At 41.2% G+C, this 18,019-nt stretch overlaps 1 protein-coding gene across 1 annotated transcript in view; it reads right to left on the reverse strand.

Annotated features, from left to right (window-relative positions):
* Positions 1-3,700: 3,700 nt before the first annotated feature.
* Positions 3,701-18,019, reverse strand: part of FIGF (c-fos induced growth factor (vascular endothelial growth factor D)) — a 32,660-nt gene continuing 18,341 nt past the window's right edge. The window contains exons 2-7 of the mRNA XM_009872903.1: positions 15,921-16,131; positions 12,166-12,356; positions 9,762-9,910; positions 8,377-8,474; positions 5,820-6,015; positions 3,701-4,355 (exon numbers count right to left, since the gene is read on the reverse strand). Coding sequence (XP_009871205.1) covers positions 4,229-4,355; positions 5,820-6,015; positions 8,377-8,474; positions 9,762-9,910; positions 12,166-12,356; positions 15,921-16,131 — 972 coding nt within the window. The 3' untranslated portion in view covers positions 3,701-4,228. The remainder of the gene's footprint in view (positions 4,356-5,819; positions 6,016-8,376; positions 8,475-9,761; positions 9,911-12,165; positions 12,357-15,920; positions 16,132-18,019) is intronic.

The following is an 18,019-nucleotide window of genomic DNA, read 5'->3' on the forward strand; positions in this document are numbered from 1 at the left end:
CAATATAAAAATTCAGACACACAGTAACAGGAAGTTTTAGGATTATTATTCCAGCTATGAAATCTGTAAATCATGTCCATATGCTTAAAAAGCAAGCCACGCTGAACACAGTAATAAAAGGCATTTCAAACTTCAAAGCGAATGTTCCTCTGCTTAATAACCTTCCCTCTGAGAAGGTCATTTAGTCATAGGTTAAGAGTTAATGACATCAGTCAAAAAACAGATCTGCTATGAATTTTACATACCTTGTTTAAGTCTTCTGAATTGTTATAGTAAATCTGTTACGAAATTCTGATGTATCAATATGAAAGACAACATAGCACGTTTCTATTTTAAAGTTTATTGGATATTTTTAATGGCTTGATGAATCTAGAATTTCTCAAACAAAATAACATCATGAGTTTTTTATAAATCCTCATCAAATTCAAATTATCTGATTGTGTTTCCATCTCCACCTAAGGCCTCCTTTTAGTTTTGATTTTCCATGTAAAGAATTTATGGCCGTGCCACAGCGTTCATGACATCTGGATCTTTTTGGGGCCATGGCAATTCAGACCATCACACAACACTGCCATTAACAGCATTGTGCTTAAATTTTTGAGCTTTTCCACATGAAATGTGGATGTGAATGTTACAAATACGTAGTATGTGCTCTAGCTTTGGTCATTTTCTAATCATACAGGAGAGTGGGGTGGAAAAAAGCAGCATACTGCAATGCAGAGACTGGCACAGGGCCTTAGGAAAAAATGATCTGCTAGGAAGGGAACTTGTAAGGAAAAGAAGCTGTAAGATCGCTCTGCTGCAAACACAGTAGTGAACTATTGCAGTCCAAATGGTTGATGGGTCAAGGCTTCAGAAAGTGGAAGTTCCTTGCTTCTGCAGGAGCCAACAGGAGGGAAAGGATGGCCAATGCTCACACTCAAGCAATTGTTTTGTAGGACTATGGAAAGATATTTTCATGTTCCTGCACAGCTAAATGTGAATCTGGTCAACTCAAAGCTCTTAGGCATGTCCTCTTTCCTGTCCAAGACAGTGCCATACATTAGCTGAAGCAAGAAGGAATGAATCTCTCATACTGAGTTGCAGTGGAAGGCTACAGGACTGCAGCACTGTCTTGGTGTCTTTGCATACTGAACACCAGCAAAAGGCATCCCCTTCACCTGCGGGTAAAGTGTGAGTGCTCACCTTCACCTCATTTTGTGATCTAGTGGGCCAGAGACAGTTGGGTGACAGGTTAATGGATTACAGAAGGAATTGTGTGAGGTCCTGTGCTGCAGAAAATGAGGGTGAGGTTAGTGTGCACCTACTCACACATGTACACACACACACCCCCCCCCCAAAGTCTGTTAACCTGCAAAGGTTTGAGTTTCAACTTTGTGTACCACAGTTGACACTCCTATTGGAGGCACAAAAAAGTACATTCATAAGCCTTCTGGAAACAAAGGCTAAGATTCTCTAAGGAGAATATAAGTTATAAATGAGGTAAATATTTAAGTGTGCTGGCTGCTTAGGGCACTCTTGTTAGTGAGTGCCACCACAAACAGTTTCCTTTTCCATCTTCACAGTAAGCCTAAGACCTGTTCTGATTTCAGGAGCTTTCTGGAACATCACTGCTGCAAAATGGAAATCCCTCGTAGGTGAAGGGCCTCTAGGGAATTAAATGTGAAAATAATGCTGAATTTTACATTACACTTCAGATCTAGTTTTGGTGATCACACAATCTCTGTTGTTTGAGCATGTTTCTATCAAAAATATTTACCTAAGCATTTCACAAAGCAATCCACAAGTGCACAATTTTGAGGTTAATTTGCCCATAGGCTTAGGTGGAATGAAGCCTGTGGACATGGCAACATCCCATTCCTTCCCAGTGGGATCTTCAGTCCTGAGTTAGACTTTGAGGCACAGGTCTGCTCTTCAGTGCTCTAGGAAGCTGTGAAAACCTCAAAACAGAGTTCACAGTGGTGTTCAGTGATGGTACATTTTTAGCCTGTGTTTCTTAATGGCTACTGCACTTTTCTGGGGGATTAAGGGGCTCATGTTCAAATTGCTCTCTGTCTAGTGAGAGAAGCTTTTGAATATGACTTTCAGCCCCTCAGTGACTACTTTGTCTAAGAGCCTTTTGGAGCTGAGGCAGACTTATTTGCCTCTCCAGATGGAACAGTTCTTTTCTGTAAAGAAGATTTAATACATTCACTGTTCAGAACAGAAATCTGAGGAAGACTCTACAGATCAACATTGATGAGACTCAGACATGATTAATACAGGTTTCCAGTTGCTAAACTTCAATGTAAAAAAGGCTAGGAAATGCATAAGCTTGAAGTCTTTGTATGGAATTTAGCTGTACAAATGCTGTAAAGGTGTGTTTTACTCAATATGCCTCTGGTGCCACCAGTTAAGTTTCTTGTTTGCCTCTGCAGCTCCCTGGCTCTCTGAAGGATGTGCTAATGGTGTAAACTATCACAATTCAACCACGAGGTCAGGGTGCTCTTGACTGAGCTGGATGGGAAGTAAGGGAGTAGTTCATTCCTTTTATGGACCCCCATCAAGTACACATGTATGAATTCAGAGCCTCTCAGAGGAGCGAGGGAAGTGTAAAGGTGTGCTTCTGCTGCCAGGCTTGTTCACCTGGTGTTGCTCTGGGGTCACATTCCTCTTCTTGTCCATGCAGAGCACTTGCTAGTTGCACGTGGCCTTTGCTCTGGAGAAGTGTCAGCAGCTGAGCCCAGTGCAGACCAGTAGGTAACTCTGCTGCAGGGCATCCACCCAGTATGCTCCCAGGTCAGAACACGTTGCTTGGTCAGAGGATCCCAGGCCAGTTCCCAGCATAGATAGCAAAAACAGCCTGCTGATATGTTTGCCCAGACCTAGGTCGCAGACAGCTTTGAAAGTGCTCAGAGCAATCATCCAGAGTTGAATTCTAAATGCCTTACTCAGATAAAAGGCACTTTAAATTGTTTTGTCAAACAGTTCAGTCAATCTTACAGGGTTTAGCTCTGTTTTAGAGTAATTTGTTTTTTCCCTATATACATATAAAAAAATCTCAGATGCACATGAAAAAGCCATTTTCTGTTCCCTGTCTTTTGCTAAGCTTTCCATCTCTGTAGCAGTTGTTTCATTTGCTCTATTCCTTTCATTCACAGTGCAGCATAGAATTGGAGAATTCAGCAAAGGGGAAAAAATGATTCAGTCATCAAGACTATTACTTCCAGTTCAGGATTATTGCTCACAGTATTTCCTCTGGACTGGCTCAGTCTGGACTTCAGTGGCTCAGAGAATACTGTCCTTGTACTTGATTTGGTTAAAACACTGTTACTCAGGCCTCACACTAGTGAACGGGATTTCAGTGCAAAGGAGATATTTTCACAGCATAGTAAGCTAAAGGGAAAATTATCTTTTAGTGCACCGTGCTTTGAAGAGTTAGTACTAGTGTGGCTGTTATCCCTTAGGGAGATTAACACACTGCACCAGGAACAAATAAATAAATCACACATGACTGTCGGGCAGATGTGGGGAAAATTATTCTTCTTTACTGAAACTATTGGATCAAATGACCTTGTTTTGACCTGGGTTTGGGCAAGAGCCAGTCCCAGTGGGACAAACATAAGAAGGCTGTACTTGAGGTGGGTTTGGGTTTTTGCTTGTTTTCTTTTTGTTGGGCAGAGTTTTAAAATAACAGAGAAAAATCAAAACCACTGGAATAACTGATGCATTTATTTTCTTATATACACTTAAATATGGCACATCTGACAGTAGTTGTACAATAAACTCAAAATGATAATCAAAGCTGGACAGTAGATCAAATAACTCAGTGCTGAACCTGTTAGAAGCCAAATCCCGTACACTGAGTTTCTGAAGAAAGTTTCATCCAGGAGCTGCATTATCTAAGGATCTGGAGGCTGAGATTACCTAGTCTCAATTTCTGAAAGACTGGCTGTTGACTGTGACTCTGTTATCGATATACCAGCTTAATCTTCCGTAACACTGAACTGTCTGTTTCCACTTTTTCTTCCACACAGCCAGCGATTCATCAGTTGTTGTTACCTCGTAGAGAATGATTGCCAATGTCCCAGGGGATTCACTTGCAGTTGTGATTACTCTAATAAATACATGCAGACCGGATTCATTCTTCTGCCATTACTGTGGAAGATGTTTGTGTTTGCTATTGTTTGAAAGTCAGTGACAGCTACTTTGCAAAGCAGTGGACTTTTGGAGAATAGGGGAAGCTCAGTCAAGGAGTTTCTTTGCTTTGGGACCCATGAGAACCTCTTTTCTCCTTCGGACAACGACAATGCCTGGGACACACTGGTTTTGCAGTTGGGCATGTTCTGGGTTGTGATGGACATTTGTCCTCACAGCTATTTCATAAAGGGGAAAAAAGCAAAAAGAGAGAAGCATCGTCATATGATAATTCTTCACTGTCACATTCCTCAACTTTTTCATCATGGAACACTGAAGTGTTCTTGGACAATGTTTGGAAAAGTGTCGATACCCTACAACACAGGGAGACAAGACCTTGCTGCCTAACAGTTCTTGTCTACTGCAGCATGTCTTGCTGTTGTCCATTTGTCCACAGTCATGACCTAAATAATGCTTTCTTGAGAGCAGTGAAGTCCAGAGTGTCAGCAATGGATAATGCTGCCCTCAAATTTTGTGAAGTACCTTAGCTCACCTGACACTTCAGCTTTGGTCGTCCAGGAATACCAGGCTGGCATAAAAGTCATGTGCCCAGATTATAGTAGTTTCTAGAAGCCAAACTCATGTAAACAAATTATTGCATAGATCCTCTCCCACCTGTCTGAAACACCTAATGACCAAGTCTCTCGTGCTCAATTTCATCTGTGCTGATTCACTAAGCTGTTTTTATACTTGTTGACTACTCTATGCTTGTCTGTATTTTCAGAGCTGAACCTAAAGATGCAGAGGTTACTTCTTCCACAGCTTCTTCTCTGTGGATGAACCTATGAAGTCTATGAGAATGGATGCTGTGGGTGACGGTTAAGTGAACCGCAGCTCTGCTAAGGTACCCAGGGAAACTGGGTGCTGAATGTCCTTACATAAGCTTTCAGAAAGAGCTCCTGCATGCTCATGGGTCTCTACATGTGGCCAAGGCTTTCTGAGAAGGAAATTCTGAAAATAAACTAATGCATGGAAAAAAGGTGTTTTGAAAGGATATTTTCTATTAAAGTCTTGCCAGAGAAACCTCAAAACTAGTTACACAAAAGGATTAGGGCAATGCATGGAGTGTAACAGCCCCAGAACAATTTCCCACAGCTTCTCAGTGGAATCAGAGCTGATGAGTCACTTCGAGTGTGTAAAAAACTGCATTAGCTCTAGAAAATCACTTGCTCTGAGTACAAACTGAATAAGGAATGAGTTGTATAGTGTGGGTGCCAACTCAGGGAGCTTTTGTTCCTAGATGTCTGTGAGTCTGCATTCAGCTCTGACAGGGAACACAGGATGGGTTCTACCTACCTACAAATGTGAGACTCAGTATCTCACTGTAAATCCCATCTGTCACACAGTAATTTTATTTGTAGCACAGTTTTAACCATCATTCCCTTAAGATTAGAGGGAAAAAGTATTAAATATTTATAGCGGAATAGCATCCTTGTCCAGATTTCTTTAAAGCATATTGATTAAGTAAACCTTAGACTCCTTCTATGAAGAAAGTATGTAAATATATTCTCAATTATTATTAATCACAGGGATGGTGCTATCCCAGCTGGACCTCCTAGCGAATTCAGCACTTGTGCCTCCAGCATCTACGCAAGCTAACTCACATCTTGCAGTGTAGACACTGAATGGCAAGGAACACTTACCTGCAGGTTTCAGCATGAAATATCTTGTGTTTTAGAGCACAGCTCTCCTGGCTCTCCCTACACAAATAGCAGCTGCAGTTCTCTTTACTTTGAAAGAAGTCTGTGGGACATCTCTGTCTGCAGATGCATTCACAATTTTCTTCGTCAAATTCCATGTGTTGTCCACACATAGCCAGCTCAGAAAGAGGTGGGAGTCCTGCAATGGCACATGAATCTTTTAATGGTAAGTTTTACATGTCTGAATCCTGCTTTACTAGAGACTGACTCTTTCTTCACAATCACTAGGGCTCACACATGTACTCTCTGGTAGATTCTAGTCTACAAAATTTTTGTATTGTAGCTTAGAGTGCAGAAAAGGACCTGAGAGGACTGGGCTGATTTTTTCACTCTTGTAGGTTGAACTCCATATAAAAATACTTTATTTTGGTGCTGTATACTAAAAGAGCCTAGTATTAGGTTTGGGATGCACAAATCTTCACTGGACAGTGGGTTTTAAAAAGAAAATCTCAAAGAAGGTTTAGTCTATATTTGTGAAAATAAATGCACATTCATGCAAACTATCACACTCACTACTCAGTATAATTTATTATCCATAGCCTTTGGAAATTTTTGCAAAAGTAATATTAAGTCTAGTAAGGTGCAAGCTGGTCTAGCACTTTGATAAGGCCACATAGGAACACTTGTCAGTTAAAGAAAGAAGCAAATACTTTGCTTCAGAAACAAAACCCCAGCCAAGTGAATGCACTGTCCAATACCTCATCTATCTGCCCTCAAAATACACATCTGGAGTACAATATGAGGTTAATCCTAGCAAAAAGGGAACACATTTTGTGAAAGCTTTATTAAAATGCTAACAGCACATCCCTGGTAAAAGGTCATGGCATATAATGTGTCATTGGGAAGGTAATTTCCTGTAGTTTCACAATTAGCTCTTGGATTTAGCCTATGGAATGTGGAATGTAGCCTGCGTCTGTGACCTCTGCAGCCTCAGTTCTGATCTGAGTGGCCAGAAAAGGCTTGCACATTGCTTGAAAGAAACCTTCATAATTATTTGCTTAATGCTGGAAAACCAATATCCAGACGTTATAAAACCCAAGTCCTACTGGAAGAGAGGAAGGAATCTGCCCCAAATTCTTGGAAGACAAGCCCCTTCCTCAGGGTGATAACGCTTGGCATGTGTGAAGTCATGTAGAGTGTTTCAGTCTCACTTTGTTTCAGCCTCAAAGGCAGATTTTAAGTTATTTTGTCCGAGCCACTGCCAAACACAATGTACTTCACAGAATGATATTTTATCTGAGGAAATACTGAGCCTATGTCAACAAAAGCTGTGATTCAACAAGCCACAATTGTTAATGCTCCAAGCTGATCTTACAAAAGGCTAAGAGTTAGAAGGATTTCGGCTATTCACAGTCCTCTGGACATACTCTGAAATATAGAGTGCTAATTCTTTTTTGAATGAAAAGTCTAACTTGAGCTTAACGACCTAACCTCACAGAGAAATGATCTGCTCCAGAATGAGAACAGATCCTACAGAAGCCACTACACCACAGATCTCTTGCTTATTAACAGTGGGACATTGCAAACAACATACCAGTTTATGAGGTTATTTAGTTTTATTTTAGCTTGCTAGTCTAGGAATTGCTTGCCAAGTTGTTTTTATTGTTGCCTTGGATGGTTAATTTTTTTGCTTACTGAATGTAGGTTAAACCACAAAGACAGAGCTTCCTACTGTGTCTGTCTGCTCTTGTGCTATGATAATTTTTCTTTTTTGACTGTAGCAATTTCCTGAGAAAATACAATTTTTATAGAATCTTATACAGAACTTGGAGAAATTTTAACTTCTCTTAATGTTTACTGCTATTAAGTATCCTTAGACTTACACAGTTACCCCTCAGAATACTTCCTGCAAATTTCTTTGGCAGATCAAAGTTTTCCAGGAAAAACAGATGGAGAAGGAAAGTAGTGTAAATTTCTACTAATTTTACTCTCTTCCATTTCCTTCCACAGACCTGAAAGGGCATACTTGCATACTCCTGAGTATATAGGACATATTCATTTGAAATCTTTCTAAATGTCTCGATATTATCATAAAAATAGTGAAATAGGTTGCAAGATCGTATAATCTGTCTAGAGCTAATAGTCTTATTGCTAATATGCCTATTCTTAAGAATTTCACACAATAAAGATTCAGCACCTTTCCCACGCAATATATTCCAGGCCTTATTTTTGTTTACAATTAGAAAATTTTCCCTAATGTCCATCGTGCAATTTAAGGACCACATAAAACAAAAATGTATCCAAGGAGCCTACTTCACTAACTCAGTTTAATACTTTCCTATTTCCTATTCAGGTTGCTAATACAGAGGGAATAAAATGTCCAGGCAAAAAACGTGATCTGGGGATATGAGTGCCTATTTTCAGGTGAGTTTCTGCACCATAAACCAAGTCTATCTAGGAATGTGGAATCAAATCTATAGTTCTCTCAGTGAAAAAACCAAAATGAACACAAGCGGGGGACACAGTAAGAAAAAGTGTTCAATTGTAGTTTCATCTTTACCTTCTCGTCTGTTGGAGTGCTGTACATCTACAACACATTCACATTTGTCACTATCCCAGATCCACCCATTATGGCAGAGTTTGTTGGTAAAGGGGCATCTAGAATTAAAAAAAAAATAGTATTTAGGATAGGAATTAAAAAAATAAATAAATTAGGAACATCAGTGTAATCATCTGGCATAATGAGCCTGCTAGCATGCTGGGTCTGCAGCTCATACTATGTGAAGGTACAGGATGTGTGTGCATTAGTGCTGCAAATAGAAAACCTTGGGACTAGATGGTTTTGCTGATAGGGCTGAGCTGTCTGGCTGCCAGCAACTAGACAGAACAGGTACAGCACACATTGCAGATCACATCCTTGGGAAGTAGCTGCAGTTTCGCAGGTCCACTTTTCCGTAACACAGCTCTACCCAACCCAGGGCAGTCTTTGTCCTACAATATTCATGTTTGCATGTCTGGCAGCGCTTTTGCCACTCAGACAGAAAGTGCAGCTCCATTATAAATTTGCCTATTCTTAAGGATGTACAGTGGACTGTTTTCAGGGTCAGAGGGCCAGTTTGACTTTTAGGCTCTTGGCTCTGGGAGGGGAACTCAGACTGGAGGAAGGCTGAGGTTCTTCTGTATTTGTGTAGGAAAACCGACTCAGAGTGGACATCAGGCTGAGTGAGGTCTGGAGTGGCTTTGCTGAAATGCCACTTGTCCCCCAGCCCATATATCTAACTGAAGGGCAGTTATGGGTGCAAGCTGATGTGCAGGGCTAGACAGAGACATCTGAGCTGACTTCCAATGGGTCACTCAAACTATCTGTGTTTCTAGAGCCTTTGTTGAATTAATGTAACCTATTCTCACTAGGACAATACGGTGTTTCATACTGTATTTTGAAGTTAGATGTGAAATCACCTTTCTCCAGCCAATGAACCTGACAGATGCAAACCAGGACTGGACCAGAAAGTGAAAAGCCACGATTCAGATTGTTTCTATCCTTACATGCCATGAGGTACAGCGGAGGGCTTTAGTTTGAGTACACCACCGTGTGCCCTGGCTAAATAATGCACGAGAAGAGTTGGTTGTGTCAGGTCAAAAAAGTCTGTGCACACATACTCAAATAACTCCAGTGGAGCACTGTGCTAATACGTGCACTTCGAGTCCCCACACAAGCGCCTAAATGACTCCAGATTCAGCTGAGCTAGCCTGTTGTTTGTCAGATTCTGATGTCCATTCACTTACAATTCACTGGGTTTAGTTAAAGTTTTCTATCCCTGAATGTTTATCAAGTTATTTGGAAAGAAAGTGAACGGACCATTATAATGACCAAATCGTAACAAAATAACTTTCATACTTTGGCCTAGATGACATCTGTAGAAGTTTATAAATGAACGAACTTACCCATCTTCTTCTGGGTACTGGACAGATCGTCGTATGATGGTGTACTGGTGGCGCGGTGTATTTGACAGACACTTACAGCCTGTGTGATTGGCAATTTTGATTGGCACAGGCTCAGGAACACTTGTCAAGGGAACTGAGATCTCAAAGAGCTAGGTGGTGAAATAACATTTATTTTTCAGTTTCAATTAAAATTTGCAGTTTAAAATCAAAACCTCTTATTCTTTGACACCATTTTTCCCAGCCTTGTTCTTTTCTAGAGTTATTTACCATAGGTATAAATGAGCAGGTGGGCACTGAGGGTTTTGAAGAGTAAGCAATGCCCACCAAGGTAAGCACTTCCTAAAATGGTGCTAAAATTCCAGTGCTGTATTACCAGCTTTTAAACACCCAAAGTCATTCAGAATTATTTGTAAACACACTCAAAAGCCTCTTCTGAATGCTACAGCCAAATGGCAAAGATATAGGCATTGGATCTCAGCCGTTCATGGGGCCAACTATTTGACTGTCCTATGATGTAATCATGGCATGCATCTTAATCCCTAACTTAATCCCCACAGGCTCCTCAGAGAGGGAAGAAACAGGAGTAAATAGAGGAGAGTTCATTCTTCTTCAGCTGTGTTCTTGCAGGGAATCATCCTGGAAACATCTCTCTGTTGGCTATAGCAGGACCCTAAGGAACCAAGGAGCCTACCTTCAGTGCATCCAGGCTGTTTGGGATGAACTCAGAGTAGCCTTGTGGAAGCCCTGGTTCCTTGGACAGCTACGTGTAGGAGCTGCTCAAGTGACTCACACCCCAACACTCTGCCAAGCCAGCTTCTTTCCCAAGGAAACCAAAGCACAGGGTATGTCTTCAGGCACCAGCATGTCTTGGGTTAATGCTGGGGCTGAGAAGTATTCCTAAGCCAGACTGCTTAGACATATAAATTTAGGTGTTGTAGTGTCTAACTTTAGGTAGCATGAGTATCCTTCAGTGGATATTTTATACCAAGGACAAAACAGGCTCTCACTAGCATGGGAGTAATTTCATTCATTTTAGATGGGTAAATCTGGACTGATGGTGATGGATCCAGGAGTGGAACTTAGCTAGGGGCTTTTGAGGGAATGATTATTTTGAGGGATGCGAAAGGAATGTTACGCTCTGCAAAACTGCAGTTTTTCAACAAACTTATGAACTGCTGTTCCAAAAACATGTAAATAAATAAATACTTTTAAGCCTGACCTAGCTCCCTGAGCTGATCAAATGTCTTTTGTGTGTGGCCAGCAGCTCATAACAGCTTCCTTTCCGATGTGGAATGAAAGTAATTAGCGAACATTGACGCAAGAAGGATGGGCCCTGGTTTATTTTACTCCAGCTATATTCCAGTACAACCAGACGTAGTGGAATTACATTGCAACAAGCCTGAAACAAATACAGAAGTGAATTGGATGTGCTTCCCATGAGGACTTCAGTTTCATTTCTAAAACAACTGCCCTTGATCTTTGTTCTGATTTAAAGAAAAGCCTTTTTCAATGAGTAGAACTGAAGATATTACTCCAGGTCAAAAGGTGCTATCAACTGTAAGCAGGGATGCACAATGTGAAGATTAATCAAGGAGGACCAGTCTCCTGTGCTGCTTCTGTAGGTATGAACAGAGGTCATTTTATCCATAAAGCTGATTGAAAGTACTAAACTTGGAGCTCTGCTCAGTCACCTGCTGGACCAAGATCTCTCTATACATAGACACTAGAGGGAGTCCACAGAAAGAAGCTCTCTGGCCGCTCTGTACTCACTTTTTGGCACTGGTCATTAAAACTCAAGTATTTGTTGCCTGCTGCACCTAAGCAGTAACTGAATACTGGTTTAAGCCTTTCTTTTCCCAAGTGGCTTTTGATTTGGGACATTCAGATCCCGAGCCATTTAAATTGAGAGTATCTGGTCCCTCCTGATTTAGACTCGCAAAACTGCACATCCAAAATCAGTAGCCAGCCTTTTTGGCACTGATGGCAATTCTGAAAAAGCAGCGCTTGAACTCCCAGCCTCACACAGAAAAATTTCCTGGAGTCTTTCTTAATCCTTTATTCCAGAGGATTCCCATGAACCAGTACTCTCAAGTGGTCTCAGGTCCAACAATACATTAAAGAAGACTTAAACTCCTCAACATCCTGTGAGTCTGCAGTTACTTTCTCAGGGCCTGATTTTCTGTCTCTACATATATGTATGCATTTTTAATAATGCAACTTCAGTATAAAAATGGCTGTTGCACATGCCTGCGTTCACTCTGCATGGATAAAAAATTAATTCTTCTGTTTGTTATGACAGTGCAGATAGATCTTTCATAACAGGATCTCAGAAACCAAACATCCTCCTTCCCCTCCCTTCTTGGAGAGCCAGGGTAAAAGAAAGCAGATGAATTGCCTCATTTACCGTTTTTGACACATAAGTTGTACTTGTATTCATGCAGCTCAGACTCTCCTCATTGCAGCAGCCTCCACATCTGAACACGTTCACACAGGGAGGCTTGAAAAATTTGTTGGTTGTTGTACCCAGCTCCTTGGCAACTTCCACGCAGGTTTCCCTTGGCACACATTGAGTCTTTTGCCATTCCTCATCTATGACTGGAGAAAACACCATTTTTATGAGCAATCATGGCAAAGTTAAACCTCTGATTAGTGAGGCAGAAGCATTATATAAATAAAAATGAAGTGTTGGCAGGCCATTTCCATTTACTTGGATTGATTTGCACTTACTTGGATCAATCTAAGGACCAGAGAGTGTCTGAGTGCAAAATTATCCCAGTAACTTACACCAGCTGCACTGGCAGAGAGGTCATTGCATTTATCCGCCTTCAGCTTTCAACGTGGATGACCAAAACCTCTGCTAATTCCGGTGGGTTAAGTAGAGCTGCTTCGATTTCGCTTAGGCAAGAGTCAGCTCAGTGATATCTGTCTGACAAAGCTGGCCCACACCCTGTTCTCCTTCTCTCCTTATTGTCATTTTATCTTCTTTTTTTGTGTGCCCCACCGCAGACTTAGTAGAGCCTGAGCCTGACAGCAAATGCACGTTAATGATTAACAGATTCTGGTCAGAGGGTATTAATACTCCTACTGGATGTCAGCCAGTGAGCACCGTTTCCAAAATGTCTAAGGAAATCCAAGACAAACACTCTCACACCTCAGTACCATCAGGGGTTTCAAGTCTAAATAACAGGAATGTGAATTCAAGTGTGATTTATCCATTCAAAACACTGTGGCATCTTTCAAATATTGGATTGTTGTCGACTAGTAATTTATTTTCAACAGATCTGACTGAACTTTAGATAAGACTGACTGAACCAGAGGGAGAAAACAGTGACATTTACATAATATTATTTTAAGTCTGTTAAGAGGTGGCCCTGCTATTTTTTTGATTTTGTTTACCTGATCCAAGTTATGGAATTACTCTAGAGTCATCAATGCTTATGCTTTAAGCCTTTCTTAAAATCAGGAAAAACATTTTTCCTGCCTGCCCCCCTCCAGCAGGCTTCTGAAAGATCAAAAGCAACGTCTATACTATTAGGAAAATTGCTCACTCTTTCACTGCAGTCCGCCTCCCTACTGTTGCACAAGCAGTTCATATGTTTACAGGGAACTTCTCTGGAATACTTTTAATCTGTATGACATACTTTGTTTTTAGATAGGCATTCATTTCTCGCTTTCCTACCTGACTTTCCTTTTATTATTTTTAACTTTTTCTCCAACTGACTGTGCATATTTTAATCAGATTTTTTATTGCCCAAGGTTGACTCACTCCACTTTCCAGTCATGCAAAAAATGCAAGAAATAAGAGTTTGGGATCTGACTTTTGATTTTATGACACAGATTTAGAGAAAAATCACTAAAATCAATAGAATATTCTAGAGTAAAGTTAGTCTATCAAAATAGCAATCTAATCCTAGGTCTTAAAATAGAAAATAAAGTGCTTGCCAAAGTCATTAAAGTATCTGCATGTAATCACTTCAGTTGTCACTTCAATGAGTGTAAGCGGTGGTGACCTTTCCAACTGCACACATCCTCACTTTATTAACCACTTCTCTAGCAGAAGGGTTGTTACAGGAAGGGGGGGGGTCAAAGAAATAGGTGTCACATTTTTTTCAGAAGCACCATGGTCACCCTGACCTTTTCTGTAAGCCAGCAAAGGGCAGATGCTGAGAAATTTGCCTCTGATACAGATTCTGGCTTGAAAGTGCTGCAGACCTAGGTGAGCTGAGCTGCTCAGAGGCGGCTGTGATTAGATAGAGTGGCATGAGCTTTCACTGAATTCGTAGTTAAAGCTCTAGAAAAGAGGAACAAAGTCCTGAATTTGCCCTGCTGAAGTATGGGGTGCTGTAGAAGAAGGTCTAGCAGTGAAACAAGGAGCCCTGACCCAGCCTTCTTTTCAAAACACTTTGTTAAAACAAAACACATGCCCTTGGCAAAAAGGTCAATGCTTAATAACTGGAAAGGGTGTGGGAAAGAAATACATGTTTATAGGCTTAGGGTTTTTCTAAAAAGGAACTTTAGTACCTTGAACATATTAAGATCACAGAATCACAGAATGTTACGAGTTGGAAGGGACCTTGAAAGATCATCTAGTCCAACCCCCCCAAGATATTAAAGCAAATGTAGTTTCTGTCCTGGGATAATTCCACTTTGGACGGAGGAATGGAGAAGATGACCTAACAGGCTTTTTTAAACTTAAATTTCAGTGGCTTGACTTTGAATGAGAAAGCTGACATCTCTGTGTCTCAAGTTAAACTTTTAAAGGGAAAGTAGGAAGTGACCTAAGAGCTGTTCCAAACAGAAAATTACATCTATATGGCTAGTGGTTATCTGGCTTTATTGCCTGAACAGTTATGTTTTTCTGCCATTGAAAAAAAGCCCGTTGCAATATGAGCTTGCATATCGGTTAACTTGATAACATCCTCTCTTGTCTTGCTGTTTTGACAAAAATAATGTTTTAGTTTTTCAGAAATGCTGATGCTTAAATAGTGAGTAGAAAATTAAAGCTTTTGACACCGGGTATTACTTCTAACAACTCTATGGGTTGTTAGTGTTGCTGTGTAGACTTGTAAAGGTAAGTAAACAAAATGTTTATCATTAATTAAAGCCTTCTTAATTGTTCATCCAGAGTGGATTGGATTTATCTTTTTTCCATACAGAATTTCTATGAGAAGTTTCAAATCATACCTGCAATGTGAAAATCGTTTTCAGACTGGCACTCATGTCTGCATTTCTGTGCTATGGCTCAGAGAAGCAAATTAAGGCCTTTGTTCAGATATAATTTAGTTGAGTAATGATGTGCAAATGTGCCTGCGGTTATTCAAAAAGTAGTACTGGAACAGGATCAGCAGTATCTGATTTCCCTAAAGGAAAGTGATATGATCATATCGCTTCAGGGAAAAAACTGAACAAAAACAATAGCTTGGTCAGTCCTTCATTACTCCATGGTGTAGCTTTACTGCAGGATATCCATTCGCTAGACCAAAGTATGCTAACTGATCCTTTATTTTACATCTATGACCATATAGCGCCTCTTGAATCTGTCACCTACAAGGAACAATATTCATTTTTGCTGCGGATGAGGGAAGAGACTGTGATTCCCCACATTCAGGTGTTGGTTGGTTGGTTGTTTCAAGATCTACTTGTCTCTGGAGAGACTTCCTCAAATAAACTGAGATTAGGGCAATGCCTCCTTCCTCTGCAGTTCACAGCCAGACACTGCTGCTGATGCGGTGCCTTACATCAGAGCACACCTAAGAAAAAAAAAAGAAATTTCTATGCCTGCAGTAAAGTTTGTTTGTTTCTGCCTGCAAGCAAATTCTGAGATTTCACACAGTGCTGCTGGCTAGCCCCTCAGGCAGTCATTCCAATTGATTCTTTGCACGTTAACTTCCCCTCCTTTGTGCAGATTGACAAATCGATAAATAATACATATTCCCTTTGGAGAGTATACAGAGAACAATAATCCTTATCTGGCCATAAAACAGGGAGGTGTACTCAGGTTGTTGCCTGGCATTTTGCCATACCAAGTTATTTTCTGCAAATGCCCTGGTTTTTTCAGTACAGGTGTATTCTAGGGAACCCCCAGTACCTAATGCTTTACTGCACAAGATTCAGTGATCCTGAAGCCAAGATCAGACTTAGCCTCAAAACAGCACCTACCTTTCAGTGTGTCAATGTCATAGAAAGCAGCAGCAAATCTGGTGGAGCGATGTGATGCAGAGCGGGAATCTAAATTGGCCAGACTCTTGAGTTTTAGCCTGCATTTCCACAGCTTCCAGTCCTCAGAGTGAGTGATGCGAAGCAGCTCTTCAAGGCTGGATGCTCTCCTGATCTGCTGCTCTGACCGCTCCAGTGCTGACAGAGATGTCCTCTGGAAGGGAAAGGGTAAGTCAGAAAGTCAGCACCTTTGGAGCCTGTCCCCAGTGCAACATATGGAGCACTTGTACAAAAAGGCAGTGCATGACCAAGGACCTGGGAAAACAGGAGCACACAGGGGTGTCCTGTGCTTTGACACTAGCTGGCATGAGATTCATCTGCAGGATTTGTGCCCATATAAGTTCAGAAGCTGAGATACCCACCTTCTTACCCTTTCCATCAGCGCCCTCAGAGCTGTTTGACAAGTGCAGGCTTTACTGTATCCCTGGTCCCCAACGGAACCTGGCAGACACAGATTACATCACTACTGTGCCTGATCTGGCCAGTCATGCCAGTGTGAAGTCCAGGTCACCCCTACAGACAGCCTGAATGAGTTCAGCTGCTGAGCACAACCCATGTGCCTTTGCAGAAATCCACCTCGGGTGCCAAAACACTGGTGCCAGCAGTGAGACACCACTGCAGGGACAGGTGATACCACCGTAAGCTGCCCTAAGTCCGAGGGCCCATCCATGTGGCGAGTAAGCACAATGTTCAGTGTGCTGCAGAGTGCAGGATGCATCAGCCATTTCCCATCCTGACTGCCATTTGGGTCATGCCCAAGTCAGCCAAAGAGGCCTCAAGTCCAGCCTCCGTGCTGTGACTGTACAGCAGCATTAGCACAGTCCTTGAATTTTCACCTGTGTGACCATTCTCCGCTCCCACGGGAGAACACTCTCTCTGAAGACCCACCCCGTCAGCTTAAATTTGTTATTCACTTAAAAAATACCCTTTTAACAGAAACTTAATATGGCACAGAATCCCATAACAATACTTGGTTTCTTTGTCTGCTGCTTTCCAACATCTGTGTTTGTGCCTTTATCATGGCATGGAGTATTTATTTCCACTGACTCACCAGATCTGCTGAAAACTATTGCCTCCCACCCAAGTAAAAGGTTATCTTTGTAAATCGCTGTGTTGCACTGGGCTGGTGCTCTTAGCTGTACTCTCTGGTCATGCAGTTGACTGTACTTTTTGACTTGCAAATAAAGGGCTGTGGTGCCAGCTATCATATATAAAATGCCAGTTCCTAAAAGCAAAGCTGAAGTATAGGAAGCTGGTGGTGAGGTGTGTCAGAGCCTGCAGTCTGAACTGGTAGCAAGAGAGTTCTCTGTATAGGACTGGGGAGGGGATGGAGAAAAGGGTCACCTATAAGAGGAACATTTTTAGATGAGATCTGAAACCCAGGCACTAAGCACATCTGTTATTTGTTATTCAAACATCTGCGGCATTTATTTTGCAATGATACAGATGTTAGCCTGCACATACAGGCCAAGTTCGTTTTTGGGTAATTACCTTCCACTGACCTAGAATTCCCTATGTAGTTAACTCAGAATAAGTTATTTGCTCTTCTTTTATGCCTATACGGAACATAATATTGTGCTCTAGCAAGCTGCCATGTTTCATTATAGAGATGGCTGGTTTTCATAGGTGAATGATTTCTCATATATTTCATAAGTAGCAAAAACTGGAAAGCCCATCTCAATACTTCTGGACAAATAGCTCTGAAGGAATGTGAATACTTAGCACCAGTAACGGAATTTTGAGATAGTCTTACAGACAAGCTACCCAGAATTTTGCTGATCTAGGAAAGCTGAAATTCAACTTGAGGTCAATGCGTCAAGACTTATTTGTTCTAAGAAGCACAGCTTATATTCACTCCCATTCACAAACTGTCTCTTTGATCTTGCAAAACATATGAGTGTAGGACCAGCTGGCATGATAATGGGACCAAAGATATTTAAACTGAACTCTAGTAACCATTAATAAGACTTTTTTTCTCTTTTTGTGGTAAAAATATGTGCTAGCTGAATCAACATCCAAGACTTTTAAACTAGACTGAATTT

This window comes from Apaloderma vittatum, unplaced genomic scaffold (assembly GCF_000703405.1).
Source record: "Apaloderma vittatum isolate BGI_N311 unplaced genomic scaffold, ASM70340v1 scaffold1427, whole genome shotgun sequence".
Lineage (NCBI taxonomy): Eukaryota > Metazoa > Chordata > Aves > Trogoniformes > Trogonidae > Apaloderma > Apaloderma vittatum.